The sequence below is a fragment of the Macaca fascicularis genome, chromosome 1 (genome assembly GCF_037993035.2).
Source record: "Macaca fascicularis isolate 582-1 chromosome 1, T2T-MFA8v1.1".
Classification (NCBI taxonomy): domain Eukaryota; kingdom Metazoa; phylum Chordata; class Mammalia; order Primates; family Cercopithecidae; genus Macaca; species Macaca fascicularis.
The window spans coordinates 213,125,908-213,153,274 of NC_088375.1; the positions used below are offsets into that span (position 1 = coordinate 213,125,908).

General features: G+C 49.7%; 1 protein-coding gene and 1 non-coding gene across 2 annotated transcripts; both read right to left on the reverse strand.

Moving 5' to 3' along the window:
* CELA3B (chymotrypsin like elastase 3B) lies at positions 1 to 27,367 on the reverse strand. Its single transcript, XM_065520046.1, has 8 exons — positions 27,335 to 27,367; positions 26,774 to 26,848; positions 10,220 to 10,305; positions 7,539 to 7,673; positions 5,199 to 5,335; positions 4,698 to 4,840; positions 2,640 to 2,792; positions 1 to 87 (listed from the first exon to the last, which is right to left on the reverse strand). Exons 1-8 carry the CDS (start codon positions 27,365 to 27,367, stop codon positions 70 to 72), a joined length of 780 nt encoding a protein of 259 aa, XP_065376118.1. The 3' UTR covers positions 1 to 69.
* Positions 1,383 to 1,486, reverse strand: LOC123570926 (U6 spliceosomal RNA). Its single transcript, XR_010584204.1, has one exon. It is a non-coding gene; the product is annotated as a U6 spliceosomal RNA (small nuclear RNA).

Consider the following 27,367-nt stretch of genomic DNA (forward strand, 5'->3'; position numbering starts at 1 on the left):
TTTTCTGAGAGATCTTTATTCTTTATTCAGGATGTGGGATCGATCAGCACTGCCAGCTGGGCCTTGGTTCTAGTGGCTTGCTATGGTCTGGAAAAGTTGGGGGGATGGACAGAATAGTCAATTTAGGAGCACAGGTTCTGGAGCCAGATGAAACTAGGTTCAACTTCCAGCCCTGCTGTGTGACCCTGGGAGAGGGATTGACTTCTCTGAGCCTCAGTTTCCTCCTCTATGTAGTAGAGATAATGATAGAACTTACCTCATGGGGGGGTTCTTGATTAAATCGTTAACTAAGGTTCTCTCTACAATGCCTGGCACAAATTTAGATGGTATGTGTGCATATATATGTGTGTGTGTGTGTGTGTGTATATGTATATATACAAACAGAAAATATATACTTTGGGTTTTTTTTTTTTTAAACAGAGTCTCACTCTGTTGCCCAGGCTGGAGTGCAGCGGCATGATCTCAACTCACTGCAACCTCCACCTCTTGGGTTCATGCCATTCTCCTGCCTCAGCCTCCCAAGTAGCTGAGACTACAGGCATACGCCACCACGCCTGGCTAATTTTTGTATTTTTAGTAGAGACGGGGTTTCACCGTGTTAGCCAGGATGGTCTCAATCTCCTGACCTCGTGATCTGCCCACCTCAGCCTCCTAAAGTGGAGGGATTACAGGTATTAGCCAATACGCCTGGCCTTTTTTTTTTTTTTTTTTTTTTTGAGACAGAGTCTTGCTTTGTCACCCAGGCTGGAGTGCAATGGCGCAGTCTCGGCTCACTGAAACCTCTGCCTCCCATATTCAAGCAATTCTCCTACCTCAGCCTCCCTAGTAGCTAGGATTATAGCCATGCACCACCACACCCGGCCAATTTTTTAATATTTTTGTAGAGACAGGGTTTCACCATATTGGCCAGGCTGGTCTCAAAATCCTGACCTTGTGATCCACCTGCCTCAGCCTACAAAAGTGCTGGGATTACGGGAGTGAGCTGCCGTGCCTGGCCTTATATATATATATATTTTTTAACATGGGTCTGGGAACCAAGGTATTATGATCTATAAATCATCACTATTACCATTTGTTTTTTCTTTTTTTTGAGATGGAGTCTTGCTCTGTCACCCAGGCTGGAATGCAGTGGCACAATCTCAGCTCACTGCAACCTCCGCCTCCCAGGTTGAAGCAATTCTCCTGCCTCAGCCTCCTCAGCATCTGGGACCACGTGCATGTACCACCACGCCCAGCTAATTTTTTGTATTCTTAGTAGAGACGGGGTTTCACCATGTTGGCCAGGCTGGAATTGAACTCCTGACCTCAGGTGATCCTCCTGCCTTGGCCTCCCAAAGTGCTGGGATTACAGGCACGAACCACTGCACTAGGCCAGAAATGTTTTTTTAATGGAAGTCTTCATGAGTTTGCATATCATCCTTGTGCAGGAGCCATGCTAATCTCTGTATCGTTCCAATTTTAGTTTATATGCTCCCAAAGCAAGCATTATTATTATTATTTTTTTAAGAGACAGGGTCTTGCTGTGTTGCCCAGGCTGGAGTGTAGTGGTACCATCTCAACTCACTGTAACCTCCGCCTCTTGGGTTGGAGTACAGTGGCTATTCATAGGTGTGATCCTACTACTTATCAGCATGGGAGTTTTGACCTGCTCCGTTTCTGACCTGGGACAGTTCACCCCTCCTTAGGCCACCTGGTGGTCCCCACTCCCAGAAGATCACCACATTGATGCCAAACTTGGTGCAGAACCCAATGGGTATAGCGTACTACAGCCCAGAACTCCAGGGCTCAAGCGATCCTCCTGAGTATCTGGGACTACAGGTGGGCATCACTGCACCCAGCTAGCTATTACTTTTTGTTGTTTTGGAGACAGAGTCTTGCTCTGTCACCCAGGCTGCCGTGCAGTGGTATGATCGCGACTGACTGCAACCTGTGCCTCCCAAGTTCAAACAATTCTCTGCCTCAGCCTCCCAAGCAGCTGGGATTACAGGCACCCGCCACCACACCCGCCTAAGTTTTGTGTTTTTAGTAGAGATGGGGTTTCACCATCTTGGCCAGGCCGGTCTTGAACTCCTGACCTCGTGATCCACCTGCCTCAGCCTCCCAAAGTGCTGGGATTACAGGCATGAGTACACCGAGCCCAGCTATTACTCTCTCTTTTTTTTCTTTTCTTTTTTTTTTTTTTTTAAGCTATTACTGTTATCATGAGCATTATTAATCCACTCTGATCACCCATCCCCAGATGAAGCCTGGGGCCTGGACTCCCCGCTCTTGGCTCTCGTCAGACTTTGTCATTATCGTTTATGTAATCACCTGTCCCCCAGCAGGCAGCCTCTGGTCTGGCATGTCTCTCTATCCTCCCTGACAAGAGAGGACAAGACCAGAGGAGATACTTTATAAATACTTGTTGAAATAAGGAAGTTCAGCTGTAGTTCCAAGCGCCACTCAGAAGCCATCAAGTTCCCGGAGACACACTATATCAGAAAACATCCCCAAGCTCTTCTGGAATGTCCCCAAGGGCCCTTCCCCACTGAGCTTCTAGGATCCTTTTAGGCCCTCCCCCAGGATCCAACGTTTCTCACCCATCACCTCTCAGAAGAGCCACCACCCTGGAGCCCTCCCGGCTGCCCTGCCCTCCTCACCTCCTCGATCCAGTCGATGAAGGCCGAGACTCGAGTGAACACTGTGGGCTTCCTTTGGGTGTTGCAGCCAAAGGAAGAAACAAAGCTGGTCACACCGTGGACCTGCCAGCCACCATCGTCTGTGGGGCAGTTGAGGGGTCCTCCAGAGTCACCCTGGAACCGTCAGAGAGGGGTGGGTGGCTGAGCCATGTCTGAGGTTTATGGAACTGGTTCTGAACTCTAGGGATTTCGAGAAATTCCGACATTACTTGACCCCTCTAAACCTCAGCTCGCTCATTTTTTCCTTATTATTTGTAATTTTTTTTATTTTTTTAGGTGGAGTCTCACTTTGTCCAGGCTAGAGTGCAGTGCTGCGATCTTGGCTCACTGCAACCTCCATCTCCCGGCTCCCAGGTTCAAGTGATTCTTCTGCCTCCCAGGTAGCTGGGATTACAGGCACCTGCCACCACACCCAGCTAATTTTTGTATATTTAATAGAGATGGGGTTTCACCATGTTGGCCAGGCTGGTCTCGAAGTCCTGACCTCAGGTGATCCACCCACCTCGGCCTCCCAAAGGGATTATGGGTGTGAGCCATGCGCCCAGACAGCTGACTCATTTGTGATAGGGAATAGTAGTATCTATCCAAGAGCCTAGGGAGTTACATGAGATGATGCATGATCTTAGCATGATATCCAGTAGAGAAGAAGCACTAGATAAACGTAGTTCTTATTGGCAGTACTATAGTTAATTATTAATTCATATTCAATTATAATACAATGAGGGGGCCGGGCGCGGTGGCTCAAGCCTGTAATCCCAGCACTTTGGGAGGCTGAGATGGGCGGATCACGAAGTCAGGAGATCGAGACCATCCTGGCGAACACGGTGAAACCCCGTCTCTACTAAAAAAAATACAAAAAACTAGCTGGGTGAGGTGGCGGGTGCCTGTAGTCCCAGCTACCTGGGAGGCTGAGGCAGGAGAATGGTGTGAACCTGGGAGGCGGAGCTTGCAGTGAGCTGAGATCCGGCCACTGCACTCCAGCCTGGGTGACAGAGCGAGACTCCGTCTCAAAAAAAAAAAAAAAAAAAAAAAATACAATGAGGGTATTTGATAGTATTTTTTTTCTTTAACAGACAAGGTCTTGACCAGGCACAGTGGCTCATGTCTGTAAACACGACAGTTTGGAAGGCCAAGGCAGGAGGATCACTTGAGCCCAAGAGTTAGAGACCAGCCTGGGCAACATGGTGAGACCTCATCTCTACAAAAAATTTAAAAATTAACTAGGCATTGTGGCGTGCGTTTGTACTCCTGGTTACTTGGGAGGCTGACCTGGGAGGGTTGCTTGAGCCCAGGAGGGTAAGGCTACAGTGAGCTGTGATGGCATCACTGCACTCCAGCCTGGGCAACAGAGCAAGATCCTGTCTCAAAAAAAAAAAAAAAAGACAATGTCTTGCTCTGTCACCCAGGCTTGAGTGCAATGGCAAAAATCATAGCCCACTGTAAGCTTCAACTCCCAGGCTCAAACAATTCTCCCACCTTAGCCTCTCAAGTATTTGGGACTACAGATAAGTGCCACCATGCCTGACTAATTAAAAAAAGCTTTTTTGTAGATGGGCATCTCACCATGTTACCTAGGCTGGTCTCAAACTCCTGGCCTCAAGCAATCCTCCAACCTCAGCCTCCCAAAGCACTTGGATGATAGGCATGAGCAACTGTGCCCAGAACAATGATAGAATTCTTAATGTTGAATTATAACTTCAGAACGACAGAGTTGACCTGGCATTAGAGGTTATGGTACCAGTATCTCCTCCTGTGCTGATGCGGAATCCTGAGGACCAGGGAGAGACAATGACTTGTCACAAGTCGTGTCAGTGTGTGAGCTGAGACTGCAACCCGGGGGTCCCGACTCCCAGGCCTGGGCTCTGTGTCTGGACTTCGCTGACTTCCTCCAAGTCCTGCCTGGCCTGGAGGCTGAATGGGGCAAGCAGGCAAGATCCCTCCTCCACGTTCCAGACAGTTGGCCCCATTCCAAGGCCCTGCACACCCGGCACCACCTCGTGCAGGTAAGAGCTGACTCACGTTGCAGCCGGAGCGGATGTCCCCACCAGCACACACCATGGTCTTCTTCACGGTGGAACCCCACCAGTTCCACTTGGAGCAGTGCTCATAGTCCACCACGGGCAGCAGGGCCTGCTGCAGCTTGTCTGGGAGTGGTCCGTTGGCTGCAGGGATAAAAAGCACCGAGTCAGGGGCCTGGGGGCACAGGGCTAGGAGCCCCAGAGGAAGGGGGCATTCAGGGCGCACAGCTCTTCCGCCCTGATGAGGACTCTCTTCCCACCCACTAAATGGTCCTGCGTGCTTTGTGCACAATTACATCCCCAGCACCTGGCACACAGGAGGCACCAAAACATGTGCAACTGACCACATTCATGTTTTGGAGGTTGGTAGGAGAAGGCTGCAGCTGGAGAGAAACGGGAGAAAACTACAAGGTCCGGTCTTGGTGTTACCTTCAACCTGCAGCCCCCAAGCCCTGTCTTTCTGACGCTGTCCCTGTGGGCAGCTAGAGAAGTCAGCACGTACTATAGAGACGGCCCCAGCCGGTGATGTAGCAGGGTGTCTCGTTGGGAAGGATGTCACCAGCGGGAGGGAGTGAGGCGAGCTGGACGGCGTCTCCCAGCTGGGCACTGCGTGAGAGCTTGATGAGGGCGATGTCATTGCTGGGGAAGAGGGAAGAGTCACAGGGCCTGGTCCTTCAGCCGGCCCAAGTCCTACCCTCCAGCTGTTGCTCCAGGCTATTCCACCTCTGAGATGCCCCGGCTCCTTTACCCTCCAAATCCACTCTTTCATCATCATCATCATCATTATTATTGAGACACAGTCTCGGTGTGTTGCCCAGGCTGGAGTGCAGTGTCACAATCATAGCTCACTGCAGCCTCCTGGACCAAGGGATCCTCCCGCTATCACCTCCTGAAGTGCTGGAATTACAGGCATGAGCCACTACACCTGGCCCAAATCGTTCTTAAGGCTGAGCAATTTTTTTTATTTTTTATTTTTTGAGTCAGAGTCTCACTCTGTTGCCCAAACTGGAGTGCAGTGGCATGATCTTGGCTCACTGCAACCTCCACCTCCTGGGTTCAAGTGATTTTCCTGCCTCAGCCTCCTGAGTAGCGGGGATTACAGGTGCACGCCACCATGCCTGGCTAATTTTTGTTTATTATTTTTAGTAGAGATGGGGTTTTGCCATGTTGGCCAGGGTGGTCTAGAACTCCTGACCTCAGGTGATCTGCCCGCCTCAGCCTCCCAAAGTGCTGGGATTACAGGCATGAACTACCATGCCCAGCCAAGGTTTAGCAATTTTAAGAAGCACTTCTAGCCCCTTGGCTCACTCTGACCCTTGGCCTTCAGAATTGCCCTCTCCTTTGGCACTTTAACCCTCACAGTTCAGTATCAGAATCACCTGGAGGGCTTGTTAAAACAGACTACTGAGGATCACGAGGTTAAGAGATCGAGACCATCCTGACTAACACGGTGAAATCCCGTCTCTACTAAAAATACAAAAAAAAAATTCGCCAGGTATGGTGGCGGGCACCTGTAGTCCCAGCTATTTGGGAGACTGAGGCAGGAGAATGGTGTGAACCCGGGAGGCGGAGCTTGCAGTGAGCCAAGATCGCACCACCGCACTCCAGCCTGGGCAACAGAGCGAGACTCAGTTTCAAAAAACAAAACAAAATAAAAAATAGACTGCTGCATCCCACCCCAGTTTCTGATGCAGTGGATCTTGGCTAAGGCCCAATAATTCACTTTTTTTTTTTTTTTTTTTGAGACAGAGTCTTGCTCTGTCTCCCAGGCTGGAGTACAATGGAGTGATCTTGGCTCACTGCAACCTCTGCCTCCTGGGTTCAAGCAATTCTCCTGCCTCAGCCTCCAGGGTAGCTAGCATTATAGGTGTGCATCACCATGTTTGGCTAATTTTTTAAATTTTTAGCAGAGACAGGGTTTCACCATGTTGGCCAGGCTGGTCACGAGCTCCTGAGCTCAAGTGATTCACCTGCCTCGGCCTCTGAAAGTGCTGGGATTACCGTGCCTGGCCAATAATTCACATTTCTACAGGTTCCCAGGTGATGCTGATACTGCCAGCCCAGGGACCACATTTTGAGAACCACTGCCCTCTGTCTTCACCTGCCTGCGTGTCACTCCAGTCCAGTCCTTTTGTCTGGGTCTCCGTTTTCTCTCTACTCACCCCAGAAGCCCTGTGAAGACGGGTCGGGGTTTCCATCATACGGTGCTTCACTCCTATACTGCCTTTGCAGGGGTTCCGCACCCGTCTTTGACCCTCTCGCCAGAAAAAACTGAGGCACTCAGACTTAATTTTTCACACACTTGAAGGGCATAAGATTGTCTCCTTGGCCTTCACAACCACCCAGGATGCCCAACTTCATGATCACCTTTTGACAAAGGGCAAAACTGAGGCCCAGGGAAGGCCAGTGACTTGCTCAGGCTACACAGAGAGTTAATGCCAGAGCCTGACTCTCAGGCCAGTGCTCCTCCTTTTACCCATAGTACTGGGAGCCCAGGATGCACTGGGTGAGCCATCTATTGAATGGAGAAACCCTCGGATTTAGGGGAAAGGTACCAGAGGAACCCTGAGCTCTGAAGCTACTAGCCAAGTGGCCTTGGGGGAGTTCCTGCCACTCCCTGAGCTCTGCCATCCCCTCTATAGGAAGACAGGTTTGGTGGTGATGGTCCTTAAAGACTCTGCTGGCTTCAACCCTCAGTGTGTGAGACCTGGACACAGGCTGCTGGACTCAGCACCCCCTCCCTGCATGCCTACTCAGAGTTGGAGCCTACTCAGACTTGGCTGTGGGTCATGGAGGGACGAGTAGAGGAGCCTTTGAGTTCCAGACTGGAGCATTCACTCACCCACAGGCCACACACAAGCGGTTCCAGAGTGGATGCACAAAGAGGTCCCCAGAGTTGATGGGGATCACCTGCTCGGGGCCCTCCTTCACAGCAAGGTTGTAGTCGCCTAACACCACCTGGTAGGTCAGGGAGCTCCTGCGGGAGGAAGTGAGGTCAGTCTGGGCCTGACTGGCTCACCTCCCTCCTTCCCCATCATCACCCACTCTCTCCGGCTGCCCAGGTCATAGGCAGGGACAGGGTAGAGAACTCACGAGATGCAGTGGCCCGCAGTCACAACCCAGTCGGGGGCGATGAGGCTGCCACCGCAGGTGTGGTGGAAGCTTCCATTTTTCTCATACTGCAGGGAAACCTGGTGGCCCAGGAAGAGGGCCTGAGTGGGCTGGTCCCCACCATGAGAGTTGCCACCAGTGGCTGTATAGGTTGTGCACTGTGCAACTCTAGAGGGCGCCATTCGCACAGAAAACAAGAGCATGCTCTGAAATGTGCAGCGCACGACCTGCACAGCTGCCTGTGGCGGCCCCATCATTTTTCCGTGGGAGTCACATTTTGATTCTCCAAAGCCTCCCTGCACCAGGACTATGACCTCCCTGGGGACCCCAACGTTCTCTACCTTCTGTCTCCTGAGAGCCCTTGATGGCCTCTGTTCTATCACACACCCCTTACTCCATCTTTTTTTTTTTTTTTTTTTTTTTGAGATAGAGCTTTGCTCTTGTTGCCCAGTCTAGAGTGCAATGGTGGCAATCTCAGCTCATTTCAACCTCCACCTCCCGGGTTCAAGCGATTCTCCTGCCTCAGCCTCCAGAGTAGCTGGGATTACAGGCACCTGCCATCATGCCCGGCTAATTTTGTATTTTTAGTAGACATGGAGTTTCACCATGTTGGCCAGGCTGGTCTTGAGTTCCTCACCTCAGCTTCCCGAAGTGCTGGGATTACAGGCAGGAGCCACCATGCCCAGCCCCCCTGACTCTTTTGAACCTCAGATCTTTCAAGGCTTCTTGAGCTTTCTGAAGCACAGCTCACCCTGATGAATTCTTTGCCTCTCTTCTCATTTCCTACACATTCTGATTTTCAAAAGCTCCCTCTAGACCAGGGTTAGCAAACTGTGGACCGTGGGCCACATCAGCCTCCTGGTCTGTTTTTGTAATAAAGATGTCCTGGAAATAGTCACATTCATTTCTGTATTGTTTGTGTCTGCTTTCATGCTACCATGTCACAGTCAAGTCATTAACATCCAAACCATCAAATAACCTAAAATATTCACTCTCTGGCCCTTTACAGAACAAGCCTGCTGACCCTCTCCAATAAAAGTTCCCGCGATCATGGGAATGTTCTATATCTTTGCTGTCCAATATGGTAGCCACTAGCCACATGTGACTATCAAACATTTGAAATGTGGCAAGCAGGACAAGCATGGTGGCTTATGCCTATAATTCCAGCACTTCGGGAGGTCAAGACGGGAGGATCACTGGAGCTCAGAAGTTCGAGGCAAGCCTGGGCAACATAGCGAGACCCCATCTCTACAAAAATATATAAAAATTAGCTGCACATGGTGGCACATGCCTGTAGTCCTCTCTACACAGGAGGCTGAGGTGGGATGATTGCTTGGACCTAGGGGATCAAGGCTGCTGTGATCTCAGATCACACCACTGCACTCCAGCCTGGGCAACAGAGCAAGATCCTGTCTCAAAAAAAAAAAAGAAAAGAAAAGAAAAGAAAAAAAATATGGCAAGCACCGAGGAACTGAATTGTTAACATTATTTAAGTAAATTTCAGCTGGCTGCAGTGACTCACACCTGTAATCCCAGCACTTTGAGAGGCTGAGGCAGGTGGATCACCTGAGGTCAGGAGTTCCAGACTGGCCTGGCCAACATACTGAAACCCTGTTTCTACTAAAAATACAAAATTAGCCTGGCTTGGTGGCGCGTGCCTGTAATGCCAGCTACTTGGGAGGCTGAGGTAGGAGAATTGCTTGAACCCAGGTGGCAGAGGTTGCAGTAAGCCAAGATCGTGCCATGGCACTTCAGCCTGGGCAACAAGAGTGAAACTCTGTTTCAATAATAATAATAATTTAATTAAAAAAAAATTTTTTTGAGACAGTCTCACTCTGTCGCCTGGGGCTGGAGTGCAGTGGCACGATCTTGTCTCACTGCAACCTCCGCCTCCCGGTTTCAAGCAGTTCCTCTGCCTCAGCCTCCCGAGTAGCTGGGATTACAGGCGTGAGCCACCGCGCCTGGCCTAATTTAATTAAATTTAAACAACCACAGCACATCAAGTCCAGCCTTCTGAGCTTCCCTCCACTGGCCTTACAAGACCCCTTACTCCCTTACTGCTTTCAGCCCTCATAGCCCTGTTGTATCATCCTAGGAATCTAGAAATGAGTCTCTCAAAATTTCACTTCTTCAACACAGTGCCTGAAATTCCACCATCAGTGTGCCAACTCTTTGAGTTAAGCATTACCTTCACCCCCGATTCCACTTTTAAGTTGCAAATAGCCCAGTGAGGGTTACAGATGGAGTGGGCAAAACCTCCCTGTGAAGTAGATGGTCCAAGGGCTGCCTGGTTTTTGGAAGCTGAAGTGGACATTGCAAAGGGAGCAATGGTGTCAAGGCTGGATGCCACACCATTAGAGCTTAGGGTCCAGAGCCCATGGTGGGAATGAGTACAGCTGGTATTGCTCTTACCTGCCAGGGCCAGCTGTAGGGGACCGCATCCTCACCATTGACAACGCGGCTGGAAGGGTGAGAGGAAGGTTGGCCATAGCCTGAGGCTAGAGGGGAGAGGAGAGCTGTCAATCATCTGAAGGGTCCCAACAAGCAAAGAGGAGGCCAGGGTCCCAGTCCAAGCTGTGCTTTCAACGGGCCGTGTGGCCCCATGCAAGCCTCTTTTGCCCTCTGGACCTCAGTAACTACACATGAACTGTGAACATTTAAACTAGAGCAGGGCTTTACAGAATCCCAGGAGTCCAGGGATAGAGATTAAAATGTGTCCTCCTTCATCGGGAGGATTGAAGAGGTTGATACACTTAGAACAATGCCTGGCCCTCGATGAGCCCTCAAAAACTGATAGCTATTGTCATATAGAGTGGAGGCTTTAAAGAAGGACTTCCTGGGGTCAAAGTGCAGCTCTGGGCAGTGTGTGGTGGCTCACACCTGTAATCCTAGTGCTTTGAGAGGGTGAGGCGGGAGGATCGCTTGAGCCCAGGAATTTGAGACCAGCCTGGGCAACATAGCAAGACCTCATCTCTAGAAAAATAAAGTAAAATAAAATAAAGTAGTCAGGTATGGTGGCATGTGCCTGTAATCTCAGCTACTCAGGAGGCTAAGGTGGTAGGATTGCTTGAGGCCAGGATATTGAGACCAGTCTGGGCAACAAAGCAAGACCCCATCTATACAAAAAAAAGCAAAAATAAAAACATTAAGTGCAGCTCTGCCTTTTGTTCTATGATAAGCTACTTTACTTCCCTGAGGGTCGGTAAAATGGGGATAATGATAATACTGATCTCATGCGGCTGTTGTGAAAATTACATGAGAAAATGTAAGAAAAACCCTAAACATTCTGCCTGGCACATAGTAAGCACTCAATCATGTTATCTGTTACCATTATTGTCAGTCAAGGGAGGCTGCTTGGAAGAGGTGGCCCTGAGCTGGAATGGAATACGGCAGAGAGACGAGGAAAATGTCAGAGCATAGTATATGGAGCCAGGTAGCGGGAGTGTGAGAGGAGAGTTGGAGTGGTAAGTAGAACAATGGAAATTCAACCCAAGACATCCAACCACAGAGCCCAAACTCTTAACTGTTTGACTTTGTTTACTGCCCCCATCAAGGACTTCCTCTACAGCCCTTCATGGTCTTTCTCCATCCACGGTTCCCTCCAGTCTCCTGCTCCATCATAAGCTGAAAGCCCCCATAGTCATGCCCCCGGGTACAAGCTGAGACCCCCTTCTGTGGAACCAGGTGTAGGGTGTCATGGGACTCAAAGCGAGTGGTAGATTTCAAGGATTCCTAGTCTAGGGCAGCCCAGAGAGCACACACACATGTTGGGGTCTTACCAAAGGCCACAAGGAGGAGGGAACTGAGAAGCCGAAGCATCGTGAGTTTTGCGATGATAAGAAAAGGACACAGAGCCTGGGGCTCTAATATAGGGCAGAAGGTGAGCAGGGGGCTGATTGGGCCCTACTCCCAGAACAGGTGGTGGAACTCCAGGTCTCCCATGGTCCAAGGCCACAGTCCTCACCCACTGCAGATGGAGGAGTGACAGCCAAAGGAAGGACCTAATGTTCCATCTAACAGGTGGCTGCACAGGTGGCATGGAGTAGCCAATTGATAACAGGGGTTCGGGAAGAAAAACTCATGTCAGGACAAGACCTCCTCTTTCCGAAAGAACAGGGTTAAATCCTGGTTCTGCCACCTCCAAGCTCTGCGACTTTGGGCACATGGCTTAACCTCTCTGAGTCTCAGTTTTCTCATCTCTAACATGAGATTCATATTAGTACCCACCTCCACAAAAAATTTTTTGTTGAGCACTTTTTCTCTATATATCCGGTGCTGTTCTAGGGGATACAGCTGTGAAAAATACATGGTCTCAGCCCTTCTAGAGTTTGAGTCTAGGCCAGGAGCGGTGGCTCACACCTGTGATCCCAGCACTTTGGGAGGCCAAGGCCGGAGGATCACTTGAGGTCAGAAGTTCGAGACATGGTGAAACCCCATCTCTGCTAAAACTACAAAAATTAGCCAGGCATGGTGGTAGGCACCTGTAATCCCAGCACCTGTAATCCTAGCTACTGGGAGGCTGAGGAAGGAGAATCGCTTGAACCCGAGAGGTGGGGAGGCAGAGGCTGCAGTGAGCCGCGATCATGCCACCACACTCCAGCCTAGGCCACAGAGCAAGACTCTCTAAAAAAAACAAAAACAAAAACAAACCAAAAAAACAGAAAAGAAAAGAAAGTGAAACATGGGTGATTGGGGTAGGAATGGGAGTAAGTCATTTAGATGGGGGGACAGGGAAAGTGATATTTGGGCTGAGGAGGTCACATCTGATGGAGTCCTGAGGATAAATAAAAGCCAGCCACGGGAATCCCCGAAAGAAATGCACTCTGAAGGGAGGGGACAGCAGGTGTGAAGTTCTGGAGGCTGTAATGGGCTTGGCTTGTTCAAGGAAGGGGAGGCCAGTGTGACAGGAGCTTGGTAGTCAAAGTAGAGAGTGGTGGGAGATGAGGTCAATGAGCAGGCGACCCTGAAAGCTGAATTCATGGGTGATCCAGCAGTTTCCCTCCTAGGTCTCCACCGTGAGAAAATCTTACACGTGCTTCAGGAAGTGTGGATGAGATTGTTTGCCACAGTCCCTGTTCTCAAACCTCAACAGCAAAGACCTAGAAACAACTCCCACGTCCATCAAGGTTCGTACGTGAATATGTGTAGCATATTCACACAATGGATTATTATTTCTTTATAGTGGTGCGATCTTGGCTCACTGCAACCTCCACCTCACGGGTTCAAGCATTTCTCCTGCCTCAGCCTCCTGAGCAGCTGGGATTACAGGCATGCACCACCATATCAGCTAATTTTTGTATTTTTAGTAGAGATGGGGTTTCACCATGTTGACCAGGCTGGTCTCCAACTCCTGACCTCGGGTGATCCACCCACCTCGACCTCCCAAAGTGCTGGGATTACACGCATGAGCCACTGCGCCCGGCCAGATAGGGCAATTTCAATGGATCCCTCCTGTGGGAAAGTCAGACATCTTGCTGGACAGGTTTTCTTTTAGGAGTGACCCCCCCTCCAATCACACCCTAGCCACTCTGATAGCCTGGGTTCGTGGAACGTGTGTGGATACAACGGAAGCAGCTGTGAAAATTCTTCATACTGTGATAAAAATAGCCATGCCCTCCCCTGCCCTCTGTTCCCTATGCGCCCGGACACGTTTATTTACTCAGCTTGAAAGCTCTGAGCCATTCTCCAGACCCTACCCAGGGGTAGAAGGAGGGAGAGGCCCAGGAGGTGGCTGGGGAGAGAGAGGGGTAGGTCTGATACACCCAGATTCCACTGCAGAGTGTCTGAAACTGACAGGGCCTAAAACGCAACCTAATCCAACCACTTCTGTCTGACAGAAGGGAAAATGATGACCCAGAGAAAAGCCAGGACGCGCTCAAGTCTCCCTGGTTTGTCACTGCTTGGCCTGGTGAAGGGTTAGCCCAAAGGCACAGGGAGGGTCCACTCTCTTTCCCCCAACTTCAAGCAAGAAGCCTTCCCAGCTTCTTAACCAGGTAACCTTGAGCAAGTCCCAGCCTCTCTGTCAGTTCTGCTGGGTCCCCAGGGAGAGGGGCTCCCTGAGGCCGACTGTCCCATCACAACCCCTGCCTGGTTGGTCACTTCAAGGCCTTATGGACCGACACTGTCAGTTGCACAGCTGATTAACTCTCCGAGGCTTTTCTGGCCTAGGAGTAGCTTGAGTGAAATCTCTGAACATGAACCTCCTGCTAACACCTGCTCCCCAAGAGGGAAGACGAGGGATTAGAGCTACTTTAGGCCTCAGCCGGAAGCAAAGCAAGTCATTTCCTGAATGGGAGGTGGAGGTTAGGCCGGAGAGTATGGAAAATTAGGAGGTCAGTCTGGAAAAGAGAGGGAGGGGAGGGAAGCTGGGGAGGGGATGGAGGGGAAGTTGGTGAGCCTTTTTCTTGGACTGGGAGAGTTCCATTCTTTCTAGTTCCCACCCATAGGAAGCTCTTTGAGGGTCAAAACTTTGTCTTATTCCTCTTTGGATTCCCAATGCCTAGAAAGGATCCTGGCATATGGTAGGTTGTCAACAGCACGTATTAAAGGAGGCAACAAATGAATGAAGGAAGCAAAAGGACTCTTCAAACGCCCTCCTCTTCCTACCTTGAAAGCATGTTTGAGCCTGACATTCATGCAGGGTGCACCTGGAGGGTGTCCCCTCTGTGTGGCCTGGAAAAGGGCAGCAGCGTCTGGATGGTGTCCTGATGGGCAGCATTCTAGAGATATTAATAGATGTTTGATGATAAATGGACCCACTAGGATGGAGCCCCCATGGGGCGGGGGGTTTTGTGTGCTTTGTTCAGTGCTGTGGCCTCAGCTCCCAGAATATAACCCAGTGGGCACTCAGTGAAGAACTAAATGTCACATGGGATTGGGAAATATGAGGTCAAAGTTCGAATTGTTCTTTCCTACAGGACTTCTCAGAGCCTTTAATATGCCAATGTTTACAGTGAATCACACACACTGGTCTTAAGTCCAGGACTGTGGTGCCTTATTGCCCTGCAGTTTCTGTGAAAATAAGATATTCCAAATCTAAGCTGTTGGAACTTTAAAATACCTTAGACTTAAGGGAATGAGATACGGGACCTGAGTAACGTAAACAATAAGCCATAACTTTTGGATTAGCTTTTCCTCACCTACATTGTTTTATAAAATGTTGTAAATGACTAAAGGGTGACAGGGCAGACTCTTTCCCTCTTAACTGTCAATCTTCATTATAGATTAACTTCCTTCTTTTCTTTCTCAGACAAAGACTCCTGACTCTCCCATTATCTAAGATAGAATGTTAAATACACAAATTGGAAAGGAAAATAAAACAAACTGTATGGAAAAGAAGACAAATTTTAACTAGCTATATTGTTGTAACTCATAAACCAGCCTGGTATGGAAAATGTTATAGTCCTACTAAATTTCTTTGTTTTCTGCCTGTATGAGCAAGATCTTAATTTTTTTTTTTTTAATGAGAAGAAGTCTTGTTCTTGTCCCCCAGGCTGGAGTGCGATGGCAAGATCTCGGCTTATTGCAACCTCTGCCTCCCCGGTTCAAGCGATTCTCCTGCCCTCAGCCTCCCACGGAGCTGGAATTACAGGCACCTGCTACCATGCTGGGCTTATTTTTGTATTTTTAGTAGAGGCAGGGTTTCACCACATTGGCCAGACTGGTCTCAAACTCCTAACCTCAGGTGATCCGCCCACCTCGGCCTCCCAAAGTGCTGGGATTACAGGCATGAGCCACTGCGCCCGGCCCTTTTTTCTTTTTTCTTTTTTGAGATGGAGTTTCGCTCTTGTTGCCCAAGTTGGAGTGCAATGGCGCGATCTTGGCTCATCGCAACCTCCACCTCCCGAGTTCAAGCGATTCTCCTGCCTCAGCCTCCCAAGTAGCTGAGATTACAGGCATGTGCCACCACGCCTGGCTAATTTTGTACTTTTAGTAGAGACGGGGTTTCTCCGTGTTGGTCAGGCTGGTCTCAAAGTCCCGACCTCAGGTAATCCACCCGCCTCGGCCTCCCAAAGTGCTGGGATTACAGGCGTGAGCCACTGCTCCCGGCTTTTCTTTTTTTTTCTTTTTTTTTGAGACAAGTCTTGCTCTTGTCACCCAGGCTGGAGTGCAATGGCATGATCTTGGCTCACTGCAACCTCTGCCTCCCAGGTTCAAGCACTTCTCCTGCCTCAACCTCCTGAGTAGCTGGGATTACAGGCGCCCAGCTAATTTTTGTATTTTTAGTAGAGATGGGGTTTCACCATGTTGGTCAAACTGGTTTTGAACTCCTGACCTCGTGATTGGCCCACCTGGGCCTCCCAAAGTGCTGGGATTACAGTCGTGAGCCACTGTGCCCTACTTTTTTTTTTTTTTTAAGAGAGACAGTGTCGGCCGGGCATAGTAGCTCACACCTGTAATCCCAGCACTTTGGGAGGCTGAGGCGGGTGGGTCACAAGTTCAGGAGATTGAGACCATGGTGAAACCCCATCTCTACTAAAAAATACAAAAAAGAAAATTAGCCGGACGCGGTGGCGGGCGCCTGTAGTCCCAGCTACTCAGGAGGCTGAGGCAGGAGAATGGCGTGAACCCAGGAGGCGGAGCTTGCATTGAGCCAAGATTGTGCCACTGTACTCCAGCCTGGGGGACAGAGCGAGACTCCGTCTCAAAAAAAAAAAAAAAAAGAGAGAGAGACAGTGTCTCACTTTGTTGTCTAGGCTGGAGTGCAGTGGTGTGATGATAGGTCAGAGTAGTCTCCAACTCCGGCTCATGCTATCCTCCCACCTCAGCCTCCTGAATGGCTGGGTCTACAGGTTCATGTCACCACACCTGGCTCCAAAACCTTAACTTTTTTTTTTTTTTTTTGAGACAGAGTCTTGCTCTGTTGCCCAGGCTGGAGTGCAGTGGCACAATCTCGGCTCACTGCAACCTCCGCCTCCTGGGTTCAAGCGGTTCTCCTGCCTCAGCCTCCCAAGTAGCTGGGATTACAGGCATGCACCACCACACCCAGCTAATTTTTTGTATTTTTAGTAGAGACGGGGTCTTACCAGGTTGGCCAGCCTGGTCTCAAACTCCTGACTTCAAGTGATCTGCCCTCCTCGGCCCCCCAAAGTACTGGGATTACAGACGTGAGCCACCGCGCCCAGTGAGACTTGAACTTTTAACTTTGGAGCACTTACTCCTTTTCTCTGGAACTCATGTTTCTGGATGGCTATTCTCAGATTTTTGCTGGAATCAACTCTTAAAAACTGGATTCTGATCTTTTTGAGGACTACAGGTAAACATTCCCCAGCTACCAGCCCCACCTGTCTCAGATGGGACAGCAGTGTCAGGGATGGGGAAGGAGGCCCTGCAGGTGCCCCACCTGTCGTACAAAGAAGTCACCATGGGAACCCAGGGCTAGGACAGTACGCGGGTATCTCTTGTCCCAGGGAAGGCATCACCCCGGCTAGGATCCAAGGAGGTTATTGAGCAATGGCAGTGGGGACAAGCACAGCCCTTTCCCCACAGCCAGTGCCATACCTTCCCGGTGTTACAGGAAAGGGGTCCCAATCCAGATGCCAAGAGAGGGTTCTTGGATCTTGTGCAAGGAAGAATTTAGGGTGAGTTCATAGAGTAAAATGAAAGCAAGTTTGTTAAGAAAGTAAAGGAATAAAGAATGGTCACTCCATAGACATGCCCATTTTTATGGTTATTTCTTGTTGATATGTTAAACAAGGGGTGGATTATTCATGCTTCCCCTTATTTTAGGCCATATAGGGTAACTTCCTGGCGTTGCCATGGCATTTGTAAACTGTCATGGCACTGGTGGGAGTGTAGCAGTGAGGAGGTCACTCTCATCGCCATCTTGGTTTTGGTGTGTTTGGCCAGCTTCTTTACTGCAACCTGTTTTATCAGCAAGGTCTTTATGACCTGTATCTTGTGCAGATCTCCTATCTCATCCTGTGACCTAAAATGCCTTAACCTTAACTCACTGTCTGGGAATGCAGCCCAGGTCTCAGCCTCTGAGACCTACCTAGCTCTGTCGCTCAGGCTGGAGTGCAGTGGCACGATCTCGGCTCCCTGCAGCCTCCGCCTCCCAGGTTCAAGCGATTCTCATGCCTCAGCCTCCCCAGTAACTGGGACTACAGGCACGTGCCACCATGCCCGGCTAAGTTTTGTATTTCTGTTGAGACCTGGTTTTGCCATGTTCAGTCTGGTCTCGAACTCCTGACCTCAGGTGATCTGCCTGCCTTGGTCTCCCAAAGTGCTGGGATTACAGGCTGAGCCACCACGGCCAGCCTGACTTGTGTTCTTATATAAAGGGGAAACTGGGACACAGAGAAACCGCATAGAGGGAAAGTGGCCATCTACAAGCCAAGGTGAGGGAACAGAACCTTCGCTTATAGCCCGCAGAAGGAAACAAGCTGCTAATACCCTGATTTCCTTCTTCTGGCCTCTAGGATTGTGAGAAAATCAATTTCTGGTGTCGAAGCCACCCAGTTTGTGATACTTTGTTCTGGCTTCCATGGCATTAAAAGTGATGGCAAAAACCGCAATTATGCTTTTACACCAATCTAAAAATAGAGCATGAAATGGCTCCTCCAGGACAACCACATTCCAGATGAAGAAAAGGGAAGGGGAGAGCTTCACCTTTACATGGTCAACCTGAAATTTGCACGCATCTCTTCTGCCACAGCCAGAAATTAGCACACGGCCTCACCTTGCTTCCTGGGAGACAGGCAAGCGTGGGTTCCATTCTGCACAGCCCCTGGTCCCTATAAAAAGTCCTCTTATCAAGCAGGGTGCAGTGGCTCACGCATGTAATCCCAACACTTTGGGAGGCCAAGGCAGCCAGATCACGAGGTCAGGAGTTCAAGACCAGCCTGGCCAACATGGTGAAACCCTGTCTCTACTAAAAATACAAAAATTAGCCAGACATGGTGGGGCACACCTGTAGTCCCAGCTTCTTTGGAGGCTGAGGCTGGAGAATTGCTTGAACCTCGGAGGCAGAGGTTGCAGTGAGGTTGTGCCACTGCACTTCAGCGTGGGTGACATAGTAAGACTCTGTCTCAAAAAAAAAAAAAAAAAAAGGCCGGGCACAGTGGCTCACGCCTGTAATCCCAGCACTTTGGGGGGCTGAGGCAGGCGGATCACAAGGTCATGATATCGAGACCATCCTGGCTAACAGTGAAACCCCATCTCTACTAAAAAATACAAAAAACCAGCCGGGCGAGGTGGCGGGCACCTGTAGTCCCAGCTACTTGGGAGGCTGAGGCAGGAGAATGGCATAAACCCGGGAGGCGGAGCTTGCAGTAAGCCAAGATCGCGCCACTGCACTCCAGCCTGGGCAACTGAGCGAGACTCTGTCTCAAAAAAAAAAAAAAAGAAAGAAAGAAAAGAAAAGAAAGGGAGAGCCAATATTGGGGACAGCCACAGGCCTCTGCCACAAAATACAAATATTTTCAGATGCAAGCAACAGGACACTCTGCCTAAGTGAAACAATGAAGTTGTGTTTTTTTTTTTTTTTTTTTTTGAGACGAGTCTTACTCCATTGCCTAGGCTGGGGTGCAGTCGCATGATGGGAACTCATTGCAGCCTCAACCTTCCTGACTCAGGCGATCCTCCCACCTCAGCCTGCTGGGACTGCAGGCATGCACCACCACGCCCAGGTAATTTTAAAATATTTTTTGTAGAGATAAGGTTTCGCCATGTTGCCCAGGCTGGTCTCAAACTATTGAGGTCAAGTGATCTGCCTGACTCGGCCTCCCAAAGTGCTGGGATTACAGATCTGAGCCACCATGCCTGGCCACAAATAGGAAATGTACAATCTCACAGGTCTTGACTTTAAGTGGAGAGGCAGGGGAGCCGAAGAGAGGTGCATCTGAGCTCAGGCTTAGGATTTCTGCCGTTCCCCGGCTCTGCCCCACACCGGCTGCTGGCTTCCTCCTCAGGCTGGAAGGCTGCCTTTGTCAGTCACAGTCAAACCAGAAAACAGAAATCTCAAGTATTTGAAGTACAGGGAATTTAATCTGGGGAATTGGCTGCCTAGTGAGGGAGGTGCAGAGAAGCCAGCAGGGAAGATGTGGGAACCCAGAGATGAGCACAGCTCCCTCCCAAGGTGGTAGGACAGAGAGAGAAGATGCTGGCAGCTGGAGCCCAGGAGCAGAGGTCACCTCGCCAAAGCTGGGCGCAGCCCAGGCATGTCTGGTGGGAGCCGTGGAGGAAGTGTAGGGAGAGAAGGACCTTTGGGAGGACAGGAGGGAGGTTTCTCTCTCCCTCCTGCCTTCCAATCTGCCACTGGAAGCCTGCGGTCGTAGGTGCCTGGGAAATCCCGCCTGCCCCTGCCCAGCCATGATACAGTGAGGAATAAATCTAAGGACTGGAGCTTCTCTAGGAAGGGAGCAGAGAAGTGGGGCTGGAGATTCCTGCAGGCCATAGGGGGCCTTTGAAGGGTTTTCCACAGGAAAACGTGATCCAGCTTATGTCTTGAAGCGTTATCTCTGGTTGCTGAGTGGGAAACGGTTTGAAGAGGGGCCAGAATGCCATCAGGGAGGCTAGTGTGGGTTTTGCAGAGGTTCCCCAGGTAACCAGGGTGGGGGCAATGGAGGAGCGGATGGGCTGAGGTCGAGGGAGGTTTTCAAGAAAGACAAAATCTGAGTCCAGGCGCAGTGACTCACACCTGTAATCCTAGCAGTTTGGGAGGCTGAGGTAGGTGGATCACTTGAGCCTAGGAGTTTAAGACCAGCGTGGGCAACGGGGTGAAACCCCATTTCTACAAAATAATACAAAAATTAGCCGGGCATGGTAACATGCACCTGTAGTCCCAGCTACTTGGGAGGTTGAGGTGCAAGGGTCACTTGAGCCCGGGAGGTCTAGGCTGTAGCGAGCCGTGATGGAGTCACTGTATTCCAGCCTGGACAACAGAACGAGACTGTGTAGAAAAAAAAAATTTTTTTTTAAAGAAATTCAGAAATATTTGGCTTTGAAAAATAAATAAATAAATACAATTTCTTTTCTTTCCTTCTTTCCTTCTTTTTTTCTTTCTTTTTTTTTTTTTTTTTTTTTTTTTTTTTTTGGAGATGGGGTCCTTTCTGTTGAGCAGGCTGGAGTGCAGTAGTGCGATCTCAGCTCACTGCAACCTCCGCCTCCCAGGTTCAAGCAATTCTTCCCCCTTCAGCCTCCCGAGTATCTGGGACTATAGGCATGCGCCACCATGCTCAGCTAAATTTTTGTATTTTTATTGGAGACGGGATTTCACCATGTTGGCCAGGCTGGTCTCGAACTCCTGGCCTCAAGTGACCCACCTGCCTCAGCCTCCCAAAGTGCTGGGATTACAGTCATGAGCCACAGTGCCCAGCCATAAATACAATAACTTTTTTAAAAGAAAATTTAGTACTTTGTTGATTTAAAGAAAATTATCCTTGGTATTTTAGTGCGGAAATACATCAAAGCATGACTGTAACTATCTTAAAAGCGGATATTGTTATGTGGTGTCAGGACATCTGGACATCCTGCCATCGTCAGAGTTTGCCTTGCAGGAATTACTAAACCGCTTCCTTTGCCAGAAACATCTCATGGCCGTGAGTTGTGACTGGCTAGGAGTGTGTCTTGCTAGTTTGAAGATGCAGTTGATTTTATTATTTTATTATTTTATTTTATATTATTTTTTGGGACACAGTGTCACTCTATCACCCAAGCTGGAGTGCAGTGGCACAATCTCGGTTCACTGCAAACTCTGCCTCCCGGGTTCAAGCGATTCTCCTGCCTCAGCCTCCTGAGTAGCTGGAATTATGGGTGCCTGGCACCATACCTGATTAATTTTTGTATTTTTAGTAAAGAGGGGGTTTCTCCATGTTGGCCAGGTTGGTCTTGACCTCCTGACCTCAGGTGATCCACCCACCTCGGCCTCCCAAAGTGCTGGGATTATAGGAATGAGCCATCGCACCCAGTGACAGTTGATTTTAAAATGGTGTCACCCTGACTCTCTTATTCTCTGTTTCCCTAACAGTGTCACCATGGACCCAGGCTCTTGCCATCTTTGCACTCCGCCAGCCTCAGTGTGTTGCCCGCTCCGGGCTGCCTCCTTCATCTCCCAGGAGAAGACTCTGAGACAGGATTTGAATGCAAGTGATTTATGTGGGAGGAGATCCCAAGAAGCACGTATAGGGGAGTGGGGAAGTAGACAGGGAAGAGAGGGAAGCCGGAACAGGGGATGTTCATGGACAACTGGCACCCGATCCCACTAGGGAGCTCGGAGTCAAAGCCTCAGAGCTGCCATCTGAGGTGAGGATGCTGCCCATGCACCTTCCATGCATGCACCCAGTGAACACCTAGTGTGCACAGGTAAGGACTACTCACACACACTTCTCCATAGCACCAGAGCACGCTTGTAGGCGAATAGCCTGCAAAAGTGACATCATCATGAAATGAAACTGCCATGATGACCGATGTCTGACTCCGGCATACCACAGTGGTTTGCAGCAATTTTATTATTTTTATTTTTATTTTTATTTTTTATTTTTTGAGACGGAATCTCACTCTGTCACCCAGACTGGAGTGCAGTGGCCGGATCTCAGCTCACTGCAAGCTCCGCCTCCCAGGTTTACGCCATTCTCCTGCCTCAGCCTCCCGAGTAGCTGGGACTACAGGCGCCCGCCACCTCACCCGGCTAGTTTTTTGTATTTTTTAGTAGAGACGGGGTTTCACCGTGTTAGCCAGGATGGTCTCGATCTCCTGACCTCGTGATCCGCCCGTCTTGGCCTCCCAAAGTGCTGGGATTACAGGCTTGAGCCACTGCGCCCGGCCAATTTTATTATTTTTTTAAGACAAAGTCTCACTCTGTCACCCAGGCTGGAATGCAATGGTGCAATCACTGCAGCCTTGACCCCACCAGACTCAAGTGATCCTCCCACTTTAGCCTCCTGAGTAGCGGGGACTATAGACACACACCATCACACCTGGCTAATTTATTTAAAAAAAAAAAAAAATTGAGGCCGGGTGCAGTGGCTCATGCCCGTAATCCCAGCACTTTGGGAGGCCGAGACAGGCAGATCACCTGAGGTTGGGAGTTGAGACCAGCCTGACCAACATGGAGAAACTCCATCTCTACTAAAAATACAAAATTAGCAGGGTGTGGTGGCGCATGCCTGCAATCCCAGCTACTCGGGAGACTGACGCGGGAGAATTGCTTGAACCCGGGAGGCAGAGGTTGCAGTGAGCTGAGATCGCACCATTGCATTCCAGTCTGGGCCACAAGAGCAAAACTCCGTCTCAAAAAAAAAAAAAAAAAAATTTGTACGTACAGGGTGTCACTGTGTCACATAGTGCTGGGATTATAGGCATGAGTCACCGTGACTGGCCAGCAAGTTCTTAAATTCTTCAGCAAGTTCTTAAGACAATGGCTGTATCTATGGCTGTAGCATAGATAACCCTTCATAAAAACACTAATCATGGCCCGGCATGGTGGCTCACGCCTGTAATCCCAGGCTTTGGTAGGCTGAGGCAGGTGGATCACAAGGTCGAGATTGAGACTATCCTGGCCAACATGGTGAAACCCTGTCTCAACTGAAAATACAAAAGTTAGCCAGGTGTGGTGGTGGACACCTATAATCCCAGCTACTTGGGAGGCTGAGGCAGGAGAATCGCTTGAACCCGGGAGGTGGAGGTTATAGTGAGCTGAGATTGCGCCACTGTACTCCAGCCTGGTGACAGCGAGACTCCATCTCAAAAAAAAAAAAAAAAAAGCTAATCTGGACTCCTCAGTGGTCAAGAGCTTCAGAATGTCTGAGACATGAGCAGCTGCACATGTCTTTACCCTAAAAACTTGCTATAAAAAGGATATTTTCTGAAGGGTGGGTACAGAAATTGCTTGCAATTGCTCGACGGTGTCGCTATGGATAGATCTCAAAAGCTTTTGCATTTTATTGAGTAAATGAATTTGCAACTTCTGTTTGCAAGTCCCTATTTTCTTTCCAATAAACTGGACTTGTCAGCCTGTTTCTTCAGCCTCTCAGCTCCCTCGGTCTTGCAGTGGTTTGCATAGGCCTGCTCACCGCAGGACAGTGATACACAAGCACAAACTCAGAATGTGCACCCCGGCACCCTCGTGTACAGACCCCTCCTGTGTACAACACTGGAGCACACACATCCATGGTACACTCACATTCCGGAGCACATATCCTGTCCCCCCTTCCCAGGAAAACAAACATACATCTGCTACTGCTTCTTACTCTGGCCTTTGGCTTGGGCCTGACAAAAGCTAGGGCATTAGGCCGGGTGCAGCAGCTCATGCCTGTCATCCCAGCACTTTGGGAGGCTGAGGCGGGCGGATCACCTTAGGTCAGGAGTTCAAGACCAGCCTGGCCAATATGGTGAAACCCCGTCCCTACTAAAACTTACAAAAATTAGCCAGGCATGGTGGCACACACCTGTAGTCCCAGCTACTGGGGAGGCTGAGGCAGGAGAATCACTTGAACCCGGGAGGCAAAGGTTGCAGTGAGCCGAGATGGAGCCACTGCACTCTAGCCTGAGCAACAGAATGAGATTGGTCTCAAAAAACAAACAAACAAACAACAACAAACAAAAGGGTAGGGAGTTAAACATTTATGACAAGGACCGTATTCTTAGAAGCCCTTAGAATAGAACTACTGGCAGAAGTTGCAGTGCATCAGGAGTTAGTGGGGAGCCAGGGCAGCCGCTTCCCAGAGTCACACTTGGACTCTCCAGCCTAGGATGCAACATCCCAAGTTACCAGCAAGGGGCGCCCGAGAGCCATGACTGTCTCCAGGTGTTTTCCAGGAAGTTTCCAGGTGTGAGGGTACGTTTGTCTCTGGGTGAGTCTGAGGGACAGGGCAGATCTCAGAGCCTCCTTTTAGGGGTTGAGTTGAGTGTGGTGGGCACAGTCACCACCAATTCTGGGGACTGCCTCACTCAGTTTCCAATGCCCTGGCACAGAGCTGGTGCTCAGTGTGTGTTAGATGAGTGGATGAATTAACAAATGAATGAATGGATGACTGGGGAATGAAAACAGAGGAGAGAACTCAAGAGAAAGAAGGTATAAAGAGAAGGATGGACCCCAGAGATTAGAGGGGAGTTGGAGGAAAGAGAAATGCAGGGAATGGCAGGGAGGAGTCAAGGGGTGGATGAGTGACTTGGGGGCAGGGGCTCAGTCGGCCAGCCTCCAAGCCTTGGCCCAAAAGTCTCCCTCCCAGATGCCTCCCACTGCTGACCTCTGCAATGTTCATCTTTCTAGGCTGGTTGGGACTGGTACCTCCTCCAGGAAGCCCTCCCTGAGCACCTCCCCTTTGGGACCAGTCCTTCCTCCCACAGCTCTGCGGATTGTACCAGGGACCCTCTGCTCTGGCTGAAATGTGGGCAGTTGTATCAGACAAACCCAGATTTGGTTTGAATTCCTGTTCAATCATAATTGTGTGATCTTTGTCAAGACACCTAACCTCTCTCTCTTTTTTTTTTTTTTTTTTTTTGAGATGGATTCTCGCTCTGTCACCCAGGCTGTAGTGCAGTGGCGCAATCTCAGCTCACTGCAACCACCGCCTCCCAGGTTCAAGCGATTCTCCTGCCTCAGCCTCCCAAGTAGCTGAGATTACAGATATGCACCACCACGCCCAGCTAATTTTTGTATTTTTATTAGAGATGGGGTTTCACCATGTTGGCCAGGCTGGTCTCGAACTCCTGGCCTCAAGTGCTTCACCAACCTCAGCCTCCCAAAGTGCTGGGATTACAGGCGTGAGCCACTGCACCCAGCCTCAGACACTTAACCTCTCTGTGCCTCAGTTTCTTCACCTAGGGTAACATCAATAGCTCCCTCACAAGGTTTCTGTGAGAATTCAAGGAGATAAAGCGCTGAACACTGGGCTTGGCCCATAGGAAGGACTGAAGAGAGGGCAGCAATTATTGCTCTCCTGTCCCAGAGAATCCCAAGCTTAAGTGCTCCGTCCCATTGTCAAGTTGTTTGCTGTAGTTTGGGTTCATAGCATATTGTCATCAGAGCCTGTAGTGAACACCCCTGCTCAGTGAATGTATGTTCCCTAATAACACTCCTCTGTAATTCATTTTTTTGACATGTAAGAGAATATTTATTTCAGTGTTGCTTGAAATAACGAAACATAATTGGAAACAACTGAAAAGTATGCATATTGATGGGGGACTGGATGCATTGTGGTATATATAGAATGCGATGTTAAGCAGTGAAAATGATTAAATTAGAGTCATATGTGTCATTATGGATAGATCTCAAAAGCATTTTATTGAGTAAAAAAGCACATTACAGAATAATGCATTCAGTAGAATGTCATAGTATGTGTAACATTTGAATCCATGAAGATCAGTGCTATGCCATATACAGCAATGTGTAGGAATAGGATAAATACGTGTAGCAAAGATAATCAGAGATTAGATGGTGCCACCCTCCAAGAAGAAAGGGTGTGAAGTTGGCCAGGGCTTCAGCTGTATCTGGAAGCTTAACTTGTTTTGAGCTCCTTGAATATGGTAAAGGAAGAGAATTCATGTGAGACCGTCTCTATTTTAATCCCTAAGCGTGAAATAGGATGAAGCAACTGAGGCTCAGGGAGGCGTGGCAAAGTGTCCACACTTTCCCAGCCACTGAGAAGTAGAGGTGGGAACTGAACCCAGAGCTCCTGACCTCAGCGCCTTCCCTGCCAGGGCAGGCTGCTTGGAACTGCTGGTGGTGGTTTCAGAGGCAAAGAATGTACCCAAGTTGCTACAGCAGGGCAGCTCTGCCAGGCTGAGCAAGAACGGTGGGCTTTTTGGTCCACTGGGTCCAGGGCTCAGCCCATGCCCGGTAGGAGCTTGGGCCCAGGCCAAGCCCAAGGAAGGTTTCCGGTCTTAAGGTCTGTTTCCTGGCACTCTCCTGGTGGAGTCAGAGGTCAGGGCTGGAGCCAGGCTTGGGCAGGGTCTCCACTGCAGGAAGTGGAGGCCTCTGAGCCTCCAATCCAGTTTCCCTTTTACTCCCACCACCTCCCTCACCTCTCCGGGCATCCAGGGGCACAGGAAGGAGGAGGTGCATGAGTGGGCACCAGTCCTAAGGAGATCCAAGGCTTCCTGTCCAGGAACCCCAAACCCTTTAGGGGCAGAGGCGTTCTGGTACACAGGCTGGCAATCATTCATCTGTCCTCTCCTCTTTCCATGAACCCACTAAGTGCCAGAGCCTGTACCAGGCCCTGGGGAGACAGCCCCTACCCTCTAGGGCCTCAAGTGGCTGGTGGGAAGAGATTTGATATGTAAATAAACAGACAGCTAGTAGACAATACTTGTGTGGACTGAAGTCAATGAAAATTATCCAATAAAGTATGAGGTCTGGAAGGGCCACTAGAGACTGGCTAGTACCGCCCAGAGAAAGGCTGGGACTTGTCAATGTCATAGAGTGGTTCAACAGCATAGCACTGACAATAGAACCCAGGACTCCAGACGCAATCCAGGGCTCTTTCTGCTGTGTCCTACCCCTGCATTTTCTATTCAAGTGTATCATTGTGAAAAATTTCAAGTGAACAGAAAAATTGAAACAGAACCATGCCCCTTGGGACCCACCAGCAGGCTTTGCCGCATCCTCTCAGTGATCAT

What these genes read in the sequence shown, in the direction of transcription:
- CELA3B (XM_065520046.1), bottom strand. Translation starts at nt 27,367, where the DNA reads ATGATCACTGAGAGGATGCGGCAAAGCCTGCTG. An exon ending in CGGCTGGGGCCGTCTCTATA is followed by an intron (nt 4,841 to 5,198) that starts GTACGTGCTGAC and finishes TTATCCCTGCAG; the next exon opens with CCAACGGACCACTCCCAGAC. An exon ending in ACATCCGCTCCGGCTGCAAC is followed by an intron (nt 2,793 to 4,697) that starts GTGAGTCAGCTC and finishes TGACGGTTCCAG; the next exon opens with GGTGACTCTGGAGGACCCCT.